We start from the raw sequence: 24,387 nt of genomic DNA, 5'->3' as shown, positions 1-24,387 counted from the left end.
AGAGAGGGATTTCTTTGAACAGCTGTGATCTGGGAAGGCTTTCTGGAGGAGGTGGGACATAAGCTGGCCTTCAAAGGTGGGGAAATTGGTGGAAGAAGAGGGCACTTCCAAATGGTGAAGAAAGTAGAAGATGAACAAATGAAGTGAACCAAAGCAGTGCAGATGGGAATATACGGCATATGGGTACCTGTGGTTTTAGAGGTAGCAGGCATGGTAACAGGTATAATGGCCCATGCTTCTCAAACTAGGGCACTTGTCTCCCTGGTGGAGTTCCTTGAGCCCACACTATAAATGGGGAGCATTTTCCTCCAGTGCCAATTTCACCTTGAAAATGTGAAGAAGAAATGGTAAACAATTTACCTGGCAGGTAAATTAAATGTTCAATATTAAAACAAACCTGGAAGTATGGAGGAGAAAGAAATTCAAAGAGATTATGACTCGTCCAAGGTTGTCTAACTTGTTCAGAGGATAAATACAGCTGGGATGAACCACAGAGCAGGTTGTTTCCAGTCCTTGAAAGTCATGGTCAAATGTTTACTTTGCTTTTGCCCTACCATTATTTATTTTTGTATTATCTAACAGTTTTGCCAAAAGATGGTTAGGGAAAATAATAAAAGGAATTTGAACAAGCTAATAAGTTTTTTTCCTTCTTGTTGATAGCTCTTGTATAAGAATTAAGATCAATTTTATGAATGATAAAATGAAGTTCGGAAATCATTTGTTAATTGCAATCTCTTGTGTGTTCCCTGGTCTCTATTGTTATGAGAGATAATAGAGTTGGGTATTAGTAAAACATACTGTAATGGCTACTAATAGAGGACTGTACATATTTTTCAGATCTAGGACACATTTGTATTTTGGGAAGAAACAACTGGTTCATTTGGCAGAAAGTACTGAATGAGTACAGCCAACTCAAATACTTTTCTGGGCCCTGAAAAATAGTTCTCCATCTTTAATGATGACCTGGCTGAAGAGTCGTGAGCCTCAGGTGGGTGGGCTGGATTTCTTCTGTAGTCTTAGAACAAATCTCTGAAGACATTTCTAGAATGTCTCGTCAGCAGAATGCTTTCAAGGGTTGAGCTAAAATCTAGAGCAACTGGTTGAGAAATGCTACATTATTAGTATCCAAAATCGGGGGATGGGCTTTGGTCCCAGGGTTTCAAATGACTTTGGAACTCATTTATGGATATAAGTGGTATCTTTTGAGGGACACACGGCATGACTTGCCTCTCAGAAGTTCTTAATGGGAAGGGAAGAGAGCAAAGTAATGCATGTTTTTGTCTGGAATCTTAAGTGTTGCAGAAGACAGATGCTGATGATTTGAATGAAGATTCCAGGTGAGATCTAAGATGAAGTGTTCTGCTGAGAAAATTTGGAGTGTAAAGCAGACCTGTGGACCTAGTCTACCCTACCCTAACCTGCATCCACTATTCACACAGATGGAATGAGAAAGACCCCCAAACATTCTGGCTCTGCTTCTCCTTGTTCTGTGGGAATCTGAACCTCCTTATTCTCACAAATGCTTCTGAAAGCTCTTAAAGGAGTGTGTCACCAGTGTATTATTTCCTATTGCTGCTGTAACAAATTACCACACGGTTAACCCACATACATTTATTTTCTTATAGTTCTGGAGGTCAGAAGTCTAAAACGGGTCAGCAGGGCCGTGCTCCCTCCAGAGGCTCTAAGGGAGAACCAGTTTCCTTGCCTTCTTCTAGCTTCTAAAGGCTACCTGCATTCCTTGGCTTGGGGGTTCCCATTCCCCATCTTTAAAGCCAGCAGTGTAGCACCTTCAGATCTCTCTGTATGACCTCTGCTTCTTTTGTCACATCTTCTCTGATTCTGACTCTCCTGCCTTCCTCTTGCAAGTACCCTTGTGATTACATTGGGCCCACCCAAATAATCCAGGATAATCTTTCCATCTCAAGATCCTTAATCACATCTGCAAAGTCTCTTTTACTATGGAAGGTAATGTATTCACAGGCTCTGGGGATTAGGACATGGGCAACTTTGGAGGGGTCATTATTCGGCCTATGGTAATCAAGTTCTCTGAGGACTAATTCTCTGGTCACAACATGAGGTCTGCTATTCTCTTCTTGCTACACTGGGTCACTGGAATGGTGCTGCTGGCTCTTTCCCAGCAATGGCAAAGGCAGCAGTGGTGCCACAGGGTCCCCTCCTACCCCGAAGGCACGGTGTCCCTGTGGGCACTACCGACCCTCAGACTGAGGGTGGTGGTGTCAGCCCTGACACTGCCCAAGGCCACTGTTGCCCCCCCCTTTTTTAAAATTTGTTTTATTGATGTATAGTTGATTTATAATGTATTAATTTCTGCTGTACAGAAAAGTGATGCGGTTATACATATGTATACCGTCTTTTTCATATTCTTTTTTTTTTTGCGGTATGTGGGCCTCTCACTGTTGTGGCCTCTCCCGTTGCGGAGCACAGGCTCCGGACGCGCAGGCTCAACGGCCATGGCTCACAGGCCCAGCTGCTCCGCGGCACATGGGATCTTCCCGGACCGGGGCACGAACCTGTGTCCCCTGCATCGGCAGGTGGACTCTCAACCACTGCGCCACCAGGGAAGCCCCGTCTTTTTCATATTCTTTTCCATTATGGTTTATCACAGGATATTGAGTATAGTTTTCTGTGCTATACAGTAGGACTTTGCTGTTTATCCATCTTATAGATACTAATTTGCATCTGCTAAACCCTAACTTCCAATTCCTCCCTCCTCCAACCCCCCCCCCCCCTTGGCAACCACAAGTCTGCTATGTCTGTGGGTCTATTTCTGTTTTGTAAATAAGTTCATTTGTATCATATTTTAGATTCTGCGTATAAGTGATATCATATGATATTTGTCTTTCTCTGTCTGACTTACTTCACTTAGTATGATAATCTCTTGGTCCATGCATGTTGCTGTAAATGGCATTATTTTGTTCTCTTTTTTGGCTGAATAGTATTCCATTCAGCCACGTAGTATTCCACATCTTCTTTATCCCTTCCTCTGTGGATGGACATGTAGGTTGTTTCCATGTCTTGGCTACTGTGAATAGTGCTGCTATGAACATAGGGGTGCATGTATCTTTTCGAATTATAGTTTTGTCTGGGTATATGCCCAGGAGTGGGGTTGCTGGATCATGTGGCAACTCTATTTTTAGTTTTTTGAGGAACCTCCATACTGTTCTCCATAGTGACTGTATCAATTTACATTCCCACCAACAGTGCAGGAGGGTTCCCTTTCCTCCACACCCTCTCCAGCATTTGTTCTTTGTAGATTTTTTAATGATGCACTGCTGCCCTTCTTGTTGCCACACAGCCACCACCGCAAAAGAGGCCAACAATGTCGCCATGTTTCAGCATTTTCTCCACCCCCTTGGGAATCAGATGCAAGTCCAGGAGGGAGGCTTCAAGACAGGCTGAGTGACAGGTAGGCACCATGCTCTGTCAACAGTCACACCGTTCATCTGTCTTGAAACAGCTTCTCTCCTTCCCCTTGAGATCAGTCTGTCCCAGCAGGCTCCCGTGTCCCTCTTCACGCTACCAGTTCTCCTTCCAGGCCCAGATATTTTGGAATCTGAGTATAAACACAGCTGGGACTCCGGCTGCTCTGTAACACATGCTTCCCAAGTATTTACATTCCATGCTTGAAGAACTCTGGCTCCTCCAAGAAACTCAGAGAGAGAATCAGTATAGTTCTTAATTCTTCACACTTTCTACCTAGTCTAGGCTTAAGCATCTGGATCCCATTGGAGGCCATTTGTCCTAATTTAGCACTTCCTATTAATTTTGCAGGGGATTACTATTTAAATACATAATCGAGTAACTTCAGAATTTACAAGCCATGTCAAGTACCATATCAAATACAGTTTGACTGGATTTATTACTGTTGAAAAGGAAATCTTTGATTTCACTCCTCCTAGCTACTATTGATTCATTTCACACTAGAGTCTGTGAAATTGGAGCCATAGAAAACATTTTTTCCCCTCCCTTGATCTGGTTGGAATAAATGTTTTCAACTCATGAAATAAACAGCAAAAGACTTTTCATGAATTTCTATGAATTTTTAATGAGTTTTGTTACTCCTGATGGACTATATTAATATTTTTACATGTTGTCTGCCCAGGAAATTGAGGTATTGAGATCCTACACCAGCTTCAGTTTGTCCAACAGGAATCAATATTCATAACGTTTAGGGCAGTGGATAAACCTCTGGTTATGGAGGTTGACTTCCATATGGAGGCAGGCTGAGGGGACGGTAGGAGTCTTCACAGAAGGAATATTTCCCTGTACATCTTACAGCTTCATCAACTTAATGGTGAGGCTACGGGTTTCTGATGACTTGGAAGTGTGTAAAGTCTTTAAGGATTAATGAAGGGAAGGGAAACGAGGGGTAGGTCCGGGGAATAGTGAGGCTCACGGAAGCCAGGAGAGGTACAGGAATATGGTCCTACTGTTGGGCTGTAAGTCCTTCCATTGGCCACTTCATTGATGGCCACGTTTTTTTTTTTTTTAAACTTACCATTTCCCCAGGACATTTCCTCCCTCAAAACGATATCGCCACCTGAGGTTTGGCTTATTCATGTTTGAATACAATTCCTGATATCCTGCAAATGTATATTTACATTCAATGTAGTATACCCAGATACACGTTTTCACATTAATTTTGGGGATGGAACTGTTGCTGGGTCCCATGAACTGAAACAAAGAACATTTCTGCCACCTTCTGGACATTCTAAGGAACTCAAAGGATTTTTCCACAGGAAGAGGGGGAGTTTGATGAATTTCGTTTCAAATTTACTTCAACAGATGAGAACTTAGCCAAGTATTAAACAGATTAATTTTTGCCTTTGTGAAGGCTTGCACGCCTTTGATCATTCCGTTGTTTTAATGAACTCAGCGTGGTTGTTTCCGATCTGGCCTTGGAGTCCTGGCCGGTCGCCACGGTCTGCGTGATGGAGTCTCGCTGCCTCCAGCTTGGGTTCCTCAGTTTTGGCAGGGCTTGCCTTCCCACTGGTGGAAGGTTTACAAAGAGAAAAAAATCATTATGTCTGAAATTCTGCCAGGACACATCAGCGTATTTCCAGGCTGCCATCTATCGTGTAACTCTATGAAGATTTAATATTAAAAAAAAAAAATTGCAATGCACCTGCTTCTAAGGAGAACTACCTGTCATAGGATAGAATGCTTTTATTGTCAGTGAATTTAAAACTTTATTTATTGGGGTTTACAACTTGGGTTTCTTCCCTTAGGCTTCCTGATCTCTGGGTTAAGTATGACTTGCTTCCAAGGTCCACCTCCCACCCACCATAATTAGCCCAGAGATTTACCAGGAGCTTCTGACACCAGCTTTCCCCAGCGAGTTGAGTGCAGTACTATTTGTGGTCATCACCCTAAGTGATTCAGCAGCTCTGCTATCTTTAGAGACTTGTCTCATCCCACACAAAGCTCTTTTCAGACCCAGTCTGACATTATGATATTGTACCGTGGCCCCGCAGGGTCAGAGAGTATAATGTGGTGATTCAGTATCTGTCTTACAGCAGAAAAAGGGCATTCAGTGTTCTGCTAAAGGGCAGGCTGACGACAAGGAACGTGCAAGGCAACATTCAGTGGATTCTGCCACCTTGCTTGGGTAGGAGTAAAGCATCTTGCCCTGAAAAAAAAAAAAAAAAAAAGGCTCCAGAAGCACACAAATTCTCTTCTGTTGATTTTTAGGTTTTTGGTATTAGGATCTCAGACCCAAGCTGGTAGAGTATGGCTATAGAAGAGGTTCTTCTCTGTGAGATCCCTCCCTCGTTCTGTGGCAAGTCAACTGAAGCAGGATTTGTTGAAGTCAACTTAAGTTGTTGAGAAGGTCTGCTTAAGTTGTTGAACATTAAAGTTTTGGTGCTGTGCTTAGAAGCTAAAATTGGTGACAGGCTTATCCAAATTTTATCCTCTACTCTTGTTTTCTTTGACTAGTTTCTGTAGCTGGTCCAGTTTCCCAAAGCTTTTTGTGGCCATCTGGAAATGAGAATAATAGAGCACTCAAGAAAAGTAGGCTATTGCGTTTGCTCCATGGAATATTTCATATCTAGAGTAGCCTTTCATTTCAGAGCTATTTTAAAGCTGGGTCCTCATTTAGAGAGCCGACTTATGGGTAGGACGGTGAAAAATGGAAAGTTCTCATGGACACGATTTACATGTTAACTATTTACCTTTTAGGGAAAAAAATGATAGCATAATTTGTCCCTTGCTGATTAACGTGCCACTTCTCAGTATTACTGACAAGCAACAACACCAATAATAAATACATCCCACCATGTTTCTCAGACCTGGGAAACTTGTATCAAGTAAAACTTCTTCCAAGTTGCCTGTCCTACCTTGGGTGACAACGTCTACATTATCTGAGTTTTACTAATTCCAAAATAGTCATTATTTGCTTGTGGCAGATTGAGAGGAAGTCGACCTTTGTACCGTTTATGAAGCTCTTGTTTGCTAAGAAATCTAATATTCTCAAGGGACATGGGATCGTATTGTGGATAGAGCTTTGCTGGATGTCAGGATATTTGAGGTCTGGTTTCATTCTGCTGCTCACCAACTATGTGGTTCTGGCTAAAGTATCTCTTTAGTCTAAATTACCTCATCTGGAAAGTGATTGGCATAATGATTTCTGTTGTCTCTTCCACTTTTAGAATTCTGTAATCTGCCTTCAGAAGAAGATGAGTCATTTCTGAGGCACTTTCAACACATAGATAACATTCTAACAAATTAATCTTGTATCTGCATTTAAATAGGCTTTGAAATATGTATGTGAGCAGTTAAAATGTATCCTCTATCAATTTATATATCTATCTTTCATCTATCTATCTTTCCCTTCTTCTATCTACCCACACATATACATTATGTTAGGTTATCAAGTAGGCAGATTAAGCTGTTCTCGAGCACAGCACCGAAAGTGTTTCAGAAAGAATTCAACATTTGATATATGAAAAACCTGATTCAAATGATCATCTTGAGAAAAATTAGCTTTATTAGATTTTCTTACATTTATCTTAAGGGTTAATACTGTATATGTTGGTCCTATAACTTTTAAGGTTTGGGACCTCCCTCGTGGTGCAGTGGTTAAGAATCCACCTGCCAATGCAGGGGACACAGGTTTGAGCCCTGGTCTGGGAAGATCCCACATGCCGCGGAGCAACTAAGCCCGTACACCACAACTAAAGAGCCTGCGCTCTAGAGCCCGCAAGCCAGAACTACTGAGCCCGTGTGCCACAACTACTGAAGCCTGCATGCCCAGAGCCCATGCTCCACAACAGGAGAAGCCACCACAATGAGAAACGCATGCACTGCAACGAAGAGTAGCCCCCGCTCGCTGCAACTAGAGAAAGCCCGCGCACAGCAACAAAGACCCATCGTGGCCAAAAATAAGTAAATAAAAATAAATAAATTTATTTAAAAAAAAACTTTTAAGTTTTTAAGGCTTCTTTAGGTCTTAGTTTGAAGATTATGTCTCTATCTTGAGTTCTGTCTCTATCTCTTGATTTTTCCACTACACACACACACACACACACACACACACACACACACACACACACTTATTTGACACTTATCTTGCAAGGCACCTACTGAGCACTTTACGTACCTTGAACCCTCAGATTAACTTTAGGATATAATATGGTGGATTTGGGGATTGTGGTTGTCCCCTCAGCATTCTCCCTGTCCCTCTCCCATTATGTTTTGCTTCTCAGATCCATCCGTTTTGCCAAAGTGACTGGTGGCATATGGACAAAGATGGTCCAATTAAAGGAAAGCTCGGGATTTTTGTTAGATGGCTTGGGAAGAGACTCCCCTAGTTATTGAATATAAATGAGAAAACATTAAATTCCAGAAGTATCTGGCAGCCATCGTGCCATCAGATTGCATCCAGCCTTGGAATGATGCGTATGCTCCAAAGAACAGAGAAGACAATGGAGAGAAGCTGGGTATTTTATGAAATCGTTGAGTCACTGAAGCCCTCTCTACCACTGGACTCTTCAGTAATATAAGACATTAAATTCTCTTATTTATTTGGGTTTTATGACTCATCACCAAGGGCATCCTAACTTACACAGGTAAACATTCTCCCCGTTTTACTGATGAAGAAACCGAAGCTCAGAAAGGTCAAGGGTGGCTAGAGACACCGATCATTTAGAAAACATACAAGGTCACACAGCTAGTGAGGACCAAGCTGGGATTCAGACCCAGGTTGTCTGACTCCAAAGTCTATGCACTGAACAGCTACATTAGTTTTTCTCTTTGAGAAAACTACTGTGTAATTCAGACGTCAGCCATTTAACGTTGGTTTGCTCTCTACTTGGGGACTAAATCTAGAATATTAAAAGTGAAGTATTTCAGAAAGAATGAGACTTCGGTTGTGTGGTACAGGGGCTACTCTTTCTGTGTGCCCAACACCTCTCCTCTTTTCTGCTAACAGCCCTCCCCCAATCCCTGTACCGCCTACCCTCGCCATGTGGCTCAGCTGCCAGTCAGATTCCTGCCCCCAACCCCATCTGGAATCTGCAGCTCCTGCAGGCAGAGTGGGTGGCGTGGTCATCCGTGGGAAGTACCACAGAGAGAAGCCCAGGAGCGCCTGCAGGAGCTCCCAGGTGTCTGTTTCTGAGGCCTGATTGTCGGTTCTCACAGTTCTCTGAGCTCTTACCACATCGTCCCCACAAATCTCTTTTGGCCTCAAGTTAGCCAGACCTGGTTCCTGCTGCTTGTAACAGAACATCCTAGGTTATACTTCTGGCAATATTCAAGGCTCCATTCCCAAGGCCACCTGTATATTTGGTATTTGGGTAATTGGTGGGCTGACGGGGCATGTGCTTATTTCCACCCACCACCAAGAAGATGTCACAGATGGTCGATTCAGCCTGTCTATCTCAGGAGTTTCCACGTTAGCAGTATTCAAAAGAATTCTTTTAGAAGGGATGGTGAAAACTTCCAATTTGTTGAAAAGATATCAAATTGCAATGAGTGAATTATGTACTTTACACTTAATAATTAATGTGGGGTACTAGAACTAATTAGTGTTGGGAGTATTCATACTTAATTACCTGTCGCCAGCCCCACTCAGTTAAGGACTGGTAAAATCCTCCTACCGCTGGTTAGAGACTCTAACCTCAAAGGACTGACTCTAATCTTCAACCTGATCTTGGGCTTTTCCTTCCATTATTCTCTCTTTGAGTTTCATGATCAAAGATCTCAATGATTTCTATGCTTTCTGCCTTCAGAATACTTGGAGGGACCATTTATCCTGCCCCTGGAGTTTTGAGACCAAAAGAACAATTTCTGGGAAAGCATAGCTATGTGTACTGGGCCCTTGGAAAGTAGCAGGATTCTTTCTCTGAGATACTTTCCTCCCTGTCCTCCCACCTCCCTCCATCTTTTAAAAATATATATTTCCCTCTTACCACAAATCTAGGACTGGTGTCAACTTGCCCTGGTCTTTCTCAGCTGCCTAGAGTGTGATCTACTGGTGCTCAGTCCTGAAAAGTTCAGGAAGTATAGTACAAGCATTGGCTGCCCCAGGGGAGGAGGGTCAAGATTGGGGTAGAAGTGAGCTGCCACCAGGGTAGATGTCTGGCGAGTGGGTTGAACTTCCTGCTCTCATAGATTTTTTTTTTTTTTTCAGGGAGCTTGGTGTCCTTTACTGCCCTCTAGCTTCAATAAGGAGCCATTCGGGTACCCTAGAGAGATTTTAATCACTTTAAGCCTCAGAGTGAAGGGATTGGAATCTCCATTTCTTTTCTCTTTCAAAAGACCCCTCTGTTCCTACGTAAATTCTTGGGTGCAAACTGCAACCTAGGTGGCACAGCCCTGTTAAACTTCCCCCAGCAGCATCCGTGCTCTAAGATGGATCAGAAAGTCCTGTTATACCATTAAATGAACAGCATTACAGCATTAAATGAACAAACCATTCTCTACTACAACATTCGATGATACAGTTTCCTATAACACACGTGTCTAGTTTCACATAAAAGAGCTAGATCCTCTTTTTCATATAAGGAGGTCAATAAATGATACCTAAAATGGAAATATCAGGAAATATTGGTATAATCATATTAGTTAGAAATATGGAGGTAACTGTCATAAAAATAGCTAAAAGAGCTGAAAATGTTTGCTTCTGAACAGTATTGTTATATGTCTTGGTAGAATTATTTTAGTTTTGAAACTTATAGCTTCTTGACTTTGAGGAAGATTAACTTTTAAAAAAACAGCATCTTTTTTTTTTTTTAACTTTGATGGACACAAAGTTTTTCTCCATGGATTTTACATATATATATATATATATATATACACATATACACATAGTCTCCAAGTCCTAATTTCTTTTTGATTTCACTCTTTCATGTTAGTAGCTTTCCTCAGATATGTGATATCCATAGTTACTAGCTCATATTGAAGCGTGTGACACTGACTGTCAAAAAAAAAAAGCTGATTGTAAGCTCTGCGTGGGGGAGAGGGGCTTACTGAGAGGTAGCCTGAACTGTCGAGTGACTGGAATGGGCTTCTTCATTAGGGTTCCCAAATGACAGCATCTGTAGGGTTTTTTTTTTCCCCTTGGACTGGTCTTTTGCCAGTGTGACCTTACCCCCTCTCATCAGGGGCTGAGACCCTGTTTTCACTCCCCTGAATCTGTTAGGCCTCGGGACTGCTTTGATCAATAGGATAAGTGGAAGTGATGCTGGGCCAGTTCTGGGCTTGGTCTTTAACTAGCCTGGCAGCTCTGCTTGCTATGTCTGGAAGCTACTCTCTGTGTACGAAGTACAGCTCTGCCCTGAGAAGCCCAAGCCATGGGCAGACTCTGGAGAATGAGACTCCTTGGGAAGAGAGAGAGAGAGAGAGAGAGAGACAGACGGACGGATGGACGGACAGACAGACAGACACACATGAGTGAGAGCAAGAGTAAGAGAGAGGCCAAGGATCACTTAGGCGCCAGAATGTAAATGATGGAGCCATCTTCGCAGTGGACCCTCCCGCTTCAGCTACCTCAGCTGATACCGTAAGGTTCAGAGATGACACGGCCAGCTGAGCCCTTCCTTAATTCCTGACCCATAAAACTGTGAGCGAAACAAAATGACTGTTTTAAACCACTAAGTGTGGGGTAGGTGTTAGTGCCGCAGTAAATAACAGAGATGCTGTGTTATGGAGACTTTGCTTTCAGGCTTGTGCTGATTCCTCCTTTGAGAGGTGCGAGGTGTCTCCTGTTCTCGAGCCTTCTGTCGTCCAGATCAGCCTGCTTCTGGCTTTTTCTAGGTTTTCTTTTTCTCAGGTCTGCTAAGTCAGTTGTTACCAGTCCATTTGCTTTTCAGCTCCCCACATTTAATTACTCTAATTTCTCATATTGTCTTCTTCCTTGTAGGTTTACCTATTTTGTTCTCTCCTCACTATAGTTTTTGTGGTATTTGGCAGAGAGTGGAGGTCAATATATACATTCAATCTGCCACATTTAACTCAACGTCCCCTACAAGTTTTCTTAAGTACTTAAAATGACAGTGGTGGCTTGGGGCTTTTGGCAAAGAGAAATAATAGTTTTGGGGAGTCTTTTTGGCCCAGGGAAATTTTTCTCTGATTCCTCCATAAAAGATGGGAAGGGGTAGGGCTGAGTCAGGGACCAAGCTTGATTCTGATTCTGGTCAGGAACACTGCTGCGGGTGTGATTACTATGGGGACACACTAGGTGCTACAGCTGGCTCTGGGAAATAGGCTCTTGGTTGTCAAGGGAAGAAAGGACATACACATACATCCCAGTATGTGTTTGCAATTGGTTAGTTCATGAAGATTCTTGAAGAAGCAAGCAGTATGGTGAGCCTTTCTAGTATCAATATCACTTACCATTCGAGTGTTAGCTCACTGAAAGGGAAGGTGACATGTCATATTAAATGTTTCTAAAGAAAAGTCATTCTTCACTAAAAGAGGAGAAAAAAAGAGAAAAAGTAAAATGGGATTTTGTAGGTCATAGAAAAAAAAGAAAAGCTTTGCTGCTTGGAGAGTTCCAAGTTCTCAGGTGAGGATCTGAGAACTTCTCTGGCAATGTGAGTTAAAGTTCTGAGAGGAAACAGATGAACCGGGCTTTTAGGAGGCTCCAATTCAAGATGGTGATTGATGGAGGAAGATCCTAAATTCATCTCCTCTCATGGACACTCCAAATCTATATAGCTCCATATGGAACAATTTCTGATGAAAACCTAAAAATGACTTCTACACATTGGGCATATGAGAAAAAATTACATCCGCGCAGGTAGGAGAGGCTGAGACACAATAAATCCCATCCTCAGTGCTGTGACCTTCAATCAGGAGGGAACTCAAAACCTGCATCTTCTCCTTGAGGAGTGAAGGCTTGAGCCTCACATCAGGCACCCCAGTTTTTAAGATGTGCACCTGAGAGATGAGCCCCCAAAACATCTAGCTTTCAAAACCAATGGGGCTGGCATCCCGAGATCCACAAGGCTATAGCAAACTGAGAAATGGCTTTTATTATAATAAACAACCAAAAATATCAATTCTTTTTTTTTTAAACACTCCAAAAGGCAAGACTGAAACTTCCATTAAATTTATGTCAGAAAATACTTGAGATTGTCTGGTTGAACTACCTCACAATAAAAATCAAATCCACCAAACTGAAGACATCTGCAGCCGTCTCTGTTATTAATTTTTTCCCTGATTTGACTCTAGCCTCTTCTTCAGCATGAAAGCTATCTGGCCCTAAATTGGGCCAGAGCAATTTTAAAACTAAATACTGAAGGTGTCATTTCTTGAGGGAGGAACAAAAGGACTGGATTGCAAAACCAAGCCTAAAAACAGAGTTTCAGGGAAACAGTGAGTAGGAGAGATTTGTGACATCTGAGAGATGGGAAGGAGAGTATGAAAAGTAACAGGGCACTTTGGGAGAAACCTTCTTGTTGGGTGAACTCCAAGGGCAACAAAAGTACATTTAGGGCTTCCCTGGTGGCGCAGTGGTTGAGAGTTCGCCTGCCGATGCAGGGAACACGGGTTCGTGCCCCGGTCTGGGAAGATCCCACATGCCGCGGAGTGGCTGGGCCCGTGAGCCATGGCCGCTGAGCCTGCGCGTCTGGAGCCTGTGCTCCGCAACGGGAGAGGCCACAACAGTGAGAGGCCCGCGTACCGCAAAAAAAAAAAAAAAAAAAGTACATTTAATGACTTGAGGCAAGTTCATTAGGAAAGACTAGGGTGTGAGGCTAGCTCCCTGGAGCTGTGCAACCAAGAAATGAGAAAGCCCAGTTCAAGAGGAGTTTGGTGACTGAGAGATCCAGTGATCATTAAATGAAAAGGAAGAATTAGCTTAAATGTACAAAGGAATTTTATAGATCCTAGATAATTTGCCAGCTCATGGGGAGTTCCAAGTTTTGTGATGAGTGAGACCTTCTCTGGCAATAAGACAACTCAAAGAGGGAAAAACTAATCAAATAACTATAGCTAAATTTAAGGGAAGCAATATAGGGTTTGTACTTGAGAACACAGACTTTCTAGTCAGATGTTCTGGGATTTGGGTCCTTGCTTCTCCCTGGCTGGTCATGTGATCTGGGGCAAGTAACTTATTTTTTTCTGAGCCTCAGCTTTTTCTGAGCCTCCGTATGGAACAAAGATTTCAGGGTTTATCTGTTAGGCAGTTAGTGTTACCTTAACAACACAAATGGCATCATTATGGCTCAGGACTGCAGTAGTCTGATCAAGTCTGAGCTCAAGAATAAGGCTTGGAGAAACCATCCGGGAAGAATCTTACATTGCCAGTGACCAAAATGGCAAAGAAAGGGGCTGTGGCTCAGCTCAGAAGACAAATTATGGCTGATCTTCATACTTTAAAACTACTCATCACATTCCGTGTTTTGTCATGAGGTTTCTTTACACTGTGTCCTGAACTGCTGACTGGATGTTTGGAGAATCTCTCACTACAGACAAACCTCAGCAGAGGGTCATGAGGGAGAGGTCATGGCCTTTGCAGGAGAAAACCCAATTTCCTTGGGTGTTGGAGCATTCATTGTTAGTGGCTAACGTCAGGGAGACTTTGACTCCTGGACTCTTCTTTGGCTAGTTTAATCCCAGGGCACCACAGGTCTTTCTGCTACTCTACTGAGGGTTCAAGTTATTTCAAAAACTGAGCAACTTTTAAAAATGTTGGGTGTTCAGATTCCATATCTAGGATCTAGCCAGGTTAGATTATCTCAAGGAAAACTGGGTTGGGAAGTCCAAGCCATTCAAAGTGATGTATTGCTTTCCCTCTCTTGTTATTTGTAACAGCTGTTCTCTCCTCATTATTTTTTTTGAGGAAAAAAAAAAAATCCTAAACAACCCAAAGCACAGGCCACTTCATAGAGTCAAGTACCAAACTATCTTCTTTGGTAGTCTGCTTTACATAGCAGAACAAACTGAAATTGTTCTCTAGGTAGGAGTGGGTGTCATTCCCTAGCCTTTATTTGGAAAATGGTGGTGAGGATGTGGGGAGTGGGTGTTAAGAAAGGGAATGCCTGAAACTGTGCCAAAGAACTGTGGCATGGCTGTGGGGATTGGACTGTTTTCAGGCTTGATTGTTACTTGTTCTGCACCTCCCCATCACTTTTCCTCATATCTTCTCAAACTTTTGGTTTTCTCCTTGGGGTCCTGTGTTGCTAGTCTTAATGGCAAAGCCATGTAGCTGGATGGGAGGGAAGCAATGGCACGGGAATCATGCACATGGGCTCCCACTCTTCTGGCTGGGTCGAAGTGTAGTCAATTAGAAGAGGGTAGAGTGTTTTAAAAATGGTGGGTCTTGGAAGATTGAAGAATCAGGCAGTGGACCTATGATGCCCTGACTCAAGACTCCTGAGGCATGAATGTCAGAAAAGCCAACTCTATCACTTGATCCAACCTGAAGGCAAGTGTTATTTTTATAGTTTCAAGTCCTGCACGACAGTCTTAACCAGAATCTGAATCTTAAACTGGGCTGGTAGTGGGCAGTCAGTGATTTTAGATGTCTGGTAGAAGTAAACTCTTTTTTTAAAAAAATATTGATTTATTTATTTGGCTGCACTGGATCTTAGTTGCAGCATGTGGGATCTTTTTTGCCACAAGTGAGATCTTTTAGTTGCGGCATGCAAACCCTTAGTTGTGGCACGTGGGATCTAATTCCCTGACCAGGGATCGAACCCGGGCTCCTTGCATTGGGAGCGCAGGGTCTTAGCCACTGGACCACCAAGGAAGCCCGGAAGTAAACTCTTTTTAAACCCCTTCCTCTCATTTATCATCTCTCCTCAAGGTCATTGTTAATGCAGGCTTCACTTATGGACTCCAAGTGAGATGGTGAGGAAGAAAACCCCTTTCACTCCTTTTAGAAAACAATTATTGTCAGCTCTTTTGATTTACATGACCAGGAAGAAGTAAAAAAGTATCAGGGGATATTCAGGAATTAACCAGAAGTGCAAGGCACTTGAATACTGTGGTGTGTCATGGTTGAATAACAATGACAAAATTGTACTGCTTTGGATTTTTCTCTCTAGTAAGTCATCTTGACCCACTGTGAGACTCATGGCCTGGCAGGTAGCTGATTCTGTGTGGAAGGCAGAATTCTCCGATGACCCCTAATGACCACACTTTTGTACAATACCCTCCCCTTGAGTGTGGGAGAGACCTGTGAATATGATAGGATATCACCCTTGTGATTAGGTTTCTAATCAGCTGAGGCTGAGTATATCAAAAGGGAGATTATCCTGTGTAGGTCTGAACTAATCAGATGTACCCTTAAAAGAAGATAGAGCATTGAGACCTTCCCCTGATGGCTGGAGGAAGCAGGTTGTGAACTACCCAGGGAGTCCACATGGTCAGGACCCTCCCAGGGAGTAGCCTCCAGGAAATGAGAGTGGCCCTGGCCAGCAGCCGGCAAGAAAGTAGGGAACTTCCTGCCAACTACTTGGATGAGCCTGGAAGAGGACCTTACGCCCCAGATGAGGATGCAGAGCCAGTCACACCTTGAATTCAGCCTCATGAAATGTACCCAGATCTCGGGCTCAGAAACTGAGATAATAAATGAGTGTTGTTTTTAGCTAATAAGGTTGTGGCAAAGTGTTATCCAGCAATAGAAAACTGATACACTCTGTTATCAGCATGCTTCTTTTTTTTTAAGTCTGGGAAATCAGCATTTGATTTATATAGGGCTATAGGTCATTTTGCTCTCAATACTATACTTATGGGACTTCCTTGGTGGCGCATTGGTTAAGAATCCACCTGCCAACGGAGGGGACATGGATCTGATCCCTGGTCCAGGAAGATCCACATGCCGTGGAGCAACTAAGCCCGTGCGCCACAACTACTGAGCCTGCGCTCTAGAGCCCGCAAGCCACAACTACTGAAGCCTGTGAGCCTAGAGCCTGTGCTCCGCAACAAGAGAAGCCACCGCAAAGAGAAGCCCGTGCGCCGCAACAAAGAGTAGCCCCCTCGCGCCGTGACTAGAGACAGCCCGTGTGCAGCAACGAAGACCCAACTCAGCCAAAAATAAAAAATTAATTAATTAAAAAAATACTACACTTGTGACGTAATGCAAAAAACAATACTTAAGAAAAAGAATAATATCTTGTTTATCTTTGAAGAACTCACCAAAGTTCTGCATTTCTCATTTAATTACTAACTACAAAGATAATTTGGAAATATATACATATATATGTATCTATTCTGTGTGTATATATATAAAATCTATATATGAGGAATATATAGATTAGATGGATAGGTAGGTAAATAGATTATACATATATACACACACATACAAGGAATTGCCTTATGCAATTGTTGGGAGCTGGCTAAGCAAATCTGAAGGGCAATCAGTCAGAAAGAGAATATCACAAGCAGGCTGGACACCAGATGGCATGGACTTGAAGCTTTTTGTCCACAGGCAGCAAGCCGTCTAGAAGGAAGATCCAGGGGGAAGGGAGGACAATTGCAGGCTATGTGCTTTTTTGTATCAAGACAGACCTTAATTAATAAACTTTTAAAATTAACAAACTTTTTTTAGAGCATTTTTAGGCTCAAAGCAAAATTGAGTGGAAAGTACAGAGAGTTCCCATATACCCCTATTCCCACACATGTATAATGTTCCCCACATTCGGCACTAGAGTGGTCCATTTGTTACAACTGATGAACCTACGTTCACACATCACTATCACCCAGAGTCCATAATTTACATTAGGGTTCACCTTTACTGGTGTATATTGTATGGGTTTGGGCAAATGTGTAATGACATGGATCCACCATTGCAGTACGATACAGCAGGGTTTCGCTGCCCCCCAAATCCTCTGTGCTTGGTCTATTCATCTCTTTCCAAACCTCACCTCTGGCAACCATGGATCCATTTACCAGCTCCATAGTTTTGCCTTTTCCAGAATGCCATATAGTTGGAATCATACAGTATTAGCCTTTTCAGATTGGCTTCTTTCACTTAGTAATATCCTAAGCCCTCTTTTAAGAGTTTTCCAACTGATTAACTCAGGCCTTCCCCGGATATTCTCCTTTTGATGGACTTAAAGGCAACTGAGGAGGGACTTTAATCACATTTTGCAAAATTCCTTCACAGAAGCACTTATATTAGTGTTTGATTGACTAACTGGAAAAAGATATGTGCAAGCTACAGAATGGCCCTTCTTCCCTTCTGTCTTCCAGCTTATTCCTTGCAACCCATCCTAGCCAGAAACATGCTAGAAAGGGACTTCTGTGACTGTAGTCAGGCGTAGTTAGTTGACCCATCAAAAGTCATCAGACTTGAAGTAGATAAGGTGCTCAGGACAGGGCAGTTTAGCTCTTGTATCATGATATTTTGGATATTCTGTTTTCATAAAATTAAACTGAGACTTTACAATGAAAAAGAACTCATCAGACATATACATCTTTGACAATTTCTCCATCTATCAATTCTCGTTCTATCAATCAATCAAAATTCATTAATTCATACCTATACTTCCAATTCCAATCTTATGCCTCAGGATTCATTTTAGCCTTCCTCCTTTCCATATTTAAAAATTTCTTCCCAGACATTAAGAAACATGGCTCAACTTGAGGACACGGGGAGGTGGAAGGGTAAGCTGGGACGAAGTGAGAGAGGGGCATGGACATATATACACTACCAAACGTAAAATAGATAGCTAGTGGGAAGCAGCTGCATAGCACAGGGAGATCAGCTCTGGTGCTTTGTGACCATCTAAAGGGGTGGGATAGGGAGGGTAGGAGGGAGAAGCAAGAGGGAGGAGATATGCGGATATATGTATATGTATAGCTGATTCACTTTGTTATAAAGCAGAAACAAACACACCATTGTAAAGCAATTATACTCCAATAAAGATGTTAAAAAAAAAGGTAACCAAAAAAATCTTTTTCATTAAATTAGGATCTGTTTTCACTTAAAAGAAAAAAAAAAGAAACATGGCTCATATTACCCTCAATATATTTATCTGTTCAATCAATTGACTTATCTGATCGCAATAACCAATCTCCACACACGCCATCCTTGCCCTCCCCTCCTCACTGTCTAGATTCCCAGGTTGCTGGGCAAGCGGCTGCACTCCTCACTGACTCTTCCTTGGATGCTGAGGTCTTTGCACATAGAAGGGAAGGGAAATAAATGAAATATGGAATTGGAAGGGAGGATGAGAAAGTGGATGGGAAGGAAGGATGTTAGTTTGAAATAATTGAAAGTTCTTTTCCTTTTCACACTTCCTTGTTTTCGATCTCACCCTTATTCAGCCAGAGGTATCCATTACCTTAGGGAAAATTCAGACTGTTAAGTCGGGAATACAAAGAGTTAAAAACAAGTCCATATTCAGCCTTTGACTTCCAATATGAGAACTTTTGAGTCCACGGTAACACAACGAATCTTTAAACCTTGGCTTTATCAGGAGAGCAGTGTTTTCTAAATTCCAAATACTCCCTTAAAATATGAGTAGCCTAGCTTGGAACACTGTGTCAAAGTGTAGAGAAGACAGTTGATAGCATGTAAAGGATGTTCCTGCCAAATAGGAAGAGTAAGTGGAAAGCCTTCTTCTATAGGGAGGAAGGAGTTGTAAAAGGATGGAGAATGGAGTGAAGATGCTGCCCTAGGCCTCAGCCTGGGGAGGCCTGTTGGGAAGAAGGAGAAACATCATATAGTTGAGGGAATAGCTAGAAGCAGAGGTTACCTGTGTCCGGCTTCCCATTTATAACTTTAAGAGGAGCTTACATTTTAGGGCTCCCCTCTGTGTCCTCATGGCAAGTGTAGTAGAGCAGCAATGGCACTATGGCACGCTTAGGCAGAAGGAGGCCCGAGACCAAGCCCCCTGTTCTCTATGGCTTGTAGGTGGCGCATAGGGACACAGATGTTCTGATGTCCTTCCGTTGTGACCTCGCCAGCTCCTGAGGCATGTGGCAAGGAACTGAAAGTGCTTGCTGGTAACCTTTGCCAACTGGACGACTGGAGCAAAGGAAAAGGGACTTTGCAGGTGAGGACAGCAGGCAGCCTTCCCAGGGTGGGGACAGAGCAAGAGTGGCAGCCATACCTCAGGGAAGCCAAGGCACCAGGGAGAGCTGAGAGGGTCCTGTGAGCAAGCACCCTAGGAGCAGGTACCACTTTCCACCACGCTGAGAGTCCAGGTCCAGAGTCACAGCATCTGAGGCTCCCCGCACAGCAGCAAGAGTGCGGACAGAACCCAGGCCCAGAGACGCTGGGGCTAAGACACCGAGCGGAGGGCAGTGTGTATATTAGGGGATCCTTTATCCAGCCCCATGAGGATATTTAAGTTTCACCCTGCCCCAAGATATCACCTTGATGGGGATGGGACAGGGTGAGGGAAATCCTCTTAAGGCATGAAGAATCCATTCTGTTAGGGTGTTCAGACTTAGAAAAGCTATTGAATCAAAAGAAACTGACTTGATCACAGAATCGTTTAAATTAAAAATCCTCTCTTTGCCATCTCCTTTTTCCAACACCACCACCACTCCACCACCAGCCCCAAGGAATCAGGGAATGAAACTGCAGGAGTAGTTTGAGATTGATAATGGAAAATAAAGGACAGTACATTTTAGTTGTAGCGTATACATGTGGACCCCAACACATTACTAAACAACCCCATACCTCAGGCCCTGCCTTGGGGAGTAAGACCCCTGCAGGCGCCATGTTGTTCTGTCCTGGAACCGCACACTTAAGTGCACCAGTTGGAATTCCTTTGGCCTGGCTTTTGCTGATTCAGCAAATTACTTAGGAGAGGATGATCCATTGTCAAACAGACGATACCAGCAGGGAATGCATGTCTGGCAAACATAGCCCGCAATTTGCAGATTGTTGCGGTATCTGTGGTAACGAGGACTCTGCATCTTTTTCCAATTTAAGAAAATTTCTTGCAGTTCTCTGGGATGATGATGTGTGGTTCTTGACGTCCGAATGAACTGATATAATTCTAACAGTATGCTGCATATTCCTGTGGCACTGGTGGGTGTTTTGTGCTGATTTCCTTTACAGTTTTCAAGGTGAGCTTGACATCTTAGGATTGCTAGTGAATCTGCTTTACATATCAGGGAACTTTTCCTAATACAGGTGAACGTTTTGGTTACTTTCTGGTTGTTCCTACGATGGTAATTTCCATGTGCAAATCTGAAACCACCCCTCCAGGGGTGGAGCTTCGATCTTCCTTGCACATCTTGTGGTGGTTTGTGAAGAACGGTATCCTCACCATGAACATCTAGATCAATTCTATGGACATTTCCTTATTATTTCAAAAACTGCAGAGAACAGGGAGTTTGTAATAATTGATCCAGAGGGTCCCTAGCACATTAGGAATGCCTAACAATAAGCAAAAGCAATGAGAGAAGTAAATACTGCTCTGTACTTAAGAAAACTCAATTCTGCTGCCCCATCAAGTTGGCTGCCTAAGTCTAAGTGGAAGATGTAAAAAAACTGAAGTGGAAACTTGTTATGGATTTCTTCCCTCTCAGACCTACAGTGGAAATGTCTCTTAGGAATTAGTCTTTTAATTCATTACTAAAATACTGTAGGCTTAATCTCTTAATAAAGTAAGTACTGCTACCGGAAGACTTCTTAGTAGATGAATCACCTGAATAATTTCTACCTGTGAGAATAAAAAAGAAAGCAGTAATCAGTTTTATTAACTTCCTGTCATGTTTATTTCTTGCCAAGTCCAAGCTCAATCCAGTTCTGAATATGAACTCATTTTTCCTTTTTGATATTTCCCTTAAAGACTTTAGTTTTCAGAGTTGAAATCATGTTGAAGAAGATAAAGGAAATATTGGATAAAAAGATGAAGGCTTTAAGAAGGAAGGGAAAAAACTTTCTTTCCTTGGAGCAGACAGTGTTATTCAGAGTGTTTATGAAGAAATGATAAACACCATGGCCATAAGACAAATAATGATTTGCACCCCAAAGGCTGTTCCATGTAGTTATGTATTAAACCATAAAATAAAAAAAATCAACCCAATTTTCCTTTGGAAAAGCTTAAGAGGCAGAGGGAGTAAGGTCAGAATCTATTATATAGCTCAATGGAAAAATACAGAAGGTATGAAAAAATTCTGAATTTTACTTCATACCGTGAAATCCACAGCAGGGTTATACAGAGGAGAGAAAGGGATAAGGTCTCAGTGACCAGGTCTGAGGAAGGGACAGGGTGTATTCTAGCCCACAGTGGTTAGGAGTTAGAGTCATTCAGTTAGATGTGAAACCATGTGGTCTCAGAGCACTATGGTACCACTGGCTCCTATTCTTCACTCTCTTAATCTTTCACCTCATATTTTCACCAGTGACAAGGAGAAAAATTATAATAACTACTTGTTGGTGAGCATTTATCGTACATCTGACACCGTTCTAAATGTTTTACTTATTTTTCTCAAATCAGACATTAGGCTATTAAGACGTGGACTCGTTAAATAGTAATTGATGACAAACTCTAAATTCATTAGGGTCTTTTCTCCATTGATTAGCACATGGAGAAAATGAGGTGAACAACGAGATCAAACTTCAGGTCGTGAATTGTTCAGGTCTGAGGTGGTTTATCAACTTTATTGCCTAAGAGGCTTGAACTCTAGGGCTTACTATTTAGTGGTGTGGTAAAAGCATTGGACCAAGGGCAAAGAAATGAAACATCTGATTCTATGACCATGACCGCCAGCGGGAGGGTGGGGCAGAGATGGTGAGCTGTCCACAGTCGCTAGAAGCAGCTGCTCAGCCATGGTCCAGCTATATTTCCTAGACCACTTTGTATCGGGGTGATGTGTCCAATGCAACATGAGTGGAAGTGACATAGGTCACTTTCAAATTGGCGTGGTTAAAAAGCATGTGTATCTTCTCTATGCTCTCTCTCCCTGTTTACCCACTGGATCTTGATGCCCAAGGTGACTTGGGCGCCCTGTACTGAAGATGGCAGAGCTTCTGAAGCCCAAGTTTCTGAAAAACTCTTGTGTAGAGCAGAGACCCCTGCCTCCCACGCCCTTCCACTCCACATGTACCCCTGCACACTGAACAGGAATGCCTGCTTTATTTATTTATTTTTTTCCAACTATTACTTTATTTATATTACTATGCTTAAGTTACATGGAAAAGACAACCAAGCAGTTCTGCCCCATATCAGGAAAAGTTTCCAATCAACACCAATTATGTGGTGACAAGTAACTAGGAATGGTGACATCTTTGGGTCAAGACTGACAAGGAAGAATGGGCTCTGATGCTACGGTTCATCTCCAACAAGAATATGGCACAATGGCCAGCACAAGCCATACTAACACTGAACCTTTAGCGCTGGTCACAAATTCGGATCTCTTCTCTGAAGCTAGCAAATCAAGTGAAATAACTGGGTTTAAAAAAAGTTTTAAAATGAAGCCCAAATAAATTTAAGAACCATGCTTTTGACACATTTTCCTTTCAAAATTTACATAAAACACTTTTTCACTCTAATGGTCCAGATATTTTTCCTCACATAGCCCACCATGTAGCTGCAGATAGACTATTCTGCCTCAAGATGTAAACATAGGGGGGAAAAAAATTAACGGCATCCGCATAATATTCTCTCTACACACTGCTGTTGGATGGAAAATAGAAAATTTAAAAAAAAAAAAAGAAAGAAGGAAAGAAAGGTTCCATCATAGATTCTCACAACCTCTTGTTCCACAGTTCATGAATCCGACTCTGATGCTAAGGTGACAGTGTATGTAAGTAGATTTTTGTTTTCAGTGAAGAAGACCTGGGAAAAAGATGGATTTATCTCTTTTTCTTCAAGAGTTATCAGATGGTACATGCTCCTCAAAGCCCTCACTTTCTCGAACTAGCGCACGTTCTAGGATCACACGGCCTTCCTTATAACGCTGGCTGTCTTCAGTGGCAAACTCATAGATCCATCCCAGTTTGCTATTGCAGTTTTTGCAGCTCACATCTCGAACCATGTGGCGGCCAGTGAGCATGACCCGGTCTTGAACTTCACTGTACTGCAGGTTAACTACCTTGTTAAAAAGAAATGCTCTGCCAGTGGCGCCTGTGAATCGAGTGGAGATGAGTTCTGAGCGGTTGGTCAGGATCGTATCGCAGTTTGCACAGGAAAACAGACGGGTACCACCAATATGATCAAGGAAAATCCTGCCCATTTTTATAGCTGAAGTTCTAAAAACCCCGAGCGGCTGTAAGATCCACGGCCGCCAGCGGCTCTTCGGTCCTCAGCTGAAACGAAGCCCCCTCAGCCAGCGGAGTCTCCAGGTTTAGTCAGGCCCTGGCCTTGGCCCCGCCTCTCCCTGGTTGGGCCTCAGCGTCAATCCCCTGCTTTATTTTATACGTGACATAAACTCACATAAATAAACAAATGTGTTAACCACTGAGATTTCTGGGTTTACCTCTTACGGCAGCTAGGATTACTCTAACTAATAAGGAAGACTATTTTGCACTATTAAATTCTAAAATGTTTTGTTAGTTTTCTTAACAACAGAAAATTTGGTAGCAAAAGAGGCAAGTTGGAAAGAGTTCCATTTTAGATGGATACAAGGCAAATTTCTAGAAATCACAGCAAAGAAAAATGAAAGTAACCATTTTTTTTTCTTGGAAAACTAGCATTTAAATATTTCATAATTTCAAAGGAAAGCAGGTAGAATTTGAGAGTGCAAACCAATAGACAGAAAAATAACTTTCATTTCCATAGTTCTTCATAATTATAAAGGATTTTTCTTTTCCTCAATTTATTTAACACTTACAGTAATTCTGGAAAGTCATGTGGCAATAATGATGATGATTATAAAAAAATAACAGCGAAGGTTTTGAGTGCTCTATTCCAGGCTCTGTGTTAAGAGCTTTACATGTATATCTTACTTATGACACCACCACCAGAGATTGGCACTATAATTATCCCTATTTTAAAAATGAGAAAATTG

At 42.4% G+C, this 24,387-nt stretch overlaps 1 protein-coding gene across 1 annotated transcript; it reads right to left on the bottom strand.

Moving 5' to 3' along the window:
* Positions 1 to 23,188: 23,188 nt before the first annotated feature.
* LOC117311049 (protein yippee-like 5) lies at positions 23,189 to 23,751 on the bottom strand. The gene has a single exon (XM_033851144.2). The coding sequence runs from the start codon at positions 23,611 to 23,613 to the stop codon at positions 23,248 to 23,250; it is 366 nt and encodes a 121-aa protein (XP_033707035.1). The 5' UTR covers positions 23,614 to 23,751; the 3' UTR covers positions 23,189 to 23,247.
* Between the last annotated feature and the right edge of the window lie 636 nt (positions 23,752 to 24,387).

This window comes from Tursiops truncatus, chromosome 2 (genome assembly GCF_011762595.2).
Source record: "Tursiops truncatus isolate mTurTru1 chromosome 2, mTurTru1.mat.Y, whole genome shotgun sequence".
Lineage (NCBI taxonomy): Eukaryota > Metazoa > Chordata > Mammalia > Artiodactyla > Delphinidae > Tursiops > Tursiops truncatus.
This window is presented reverse-complemented; position numbering and strand designations above follow the sequence as displayed.

Coding starts and splice junctions, on each gene's coding strand:
- LOC117311049 (XM_033851144.2), bottom strand. CDS start 23,613: ATGGGCAGGATTTTCCTTGATCATATTGGTGGTACCCGTCTGTTTTCC.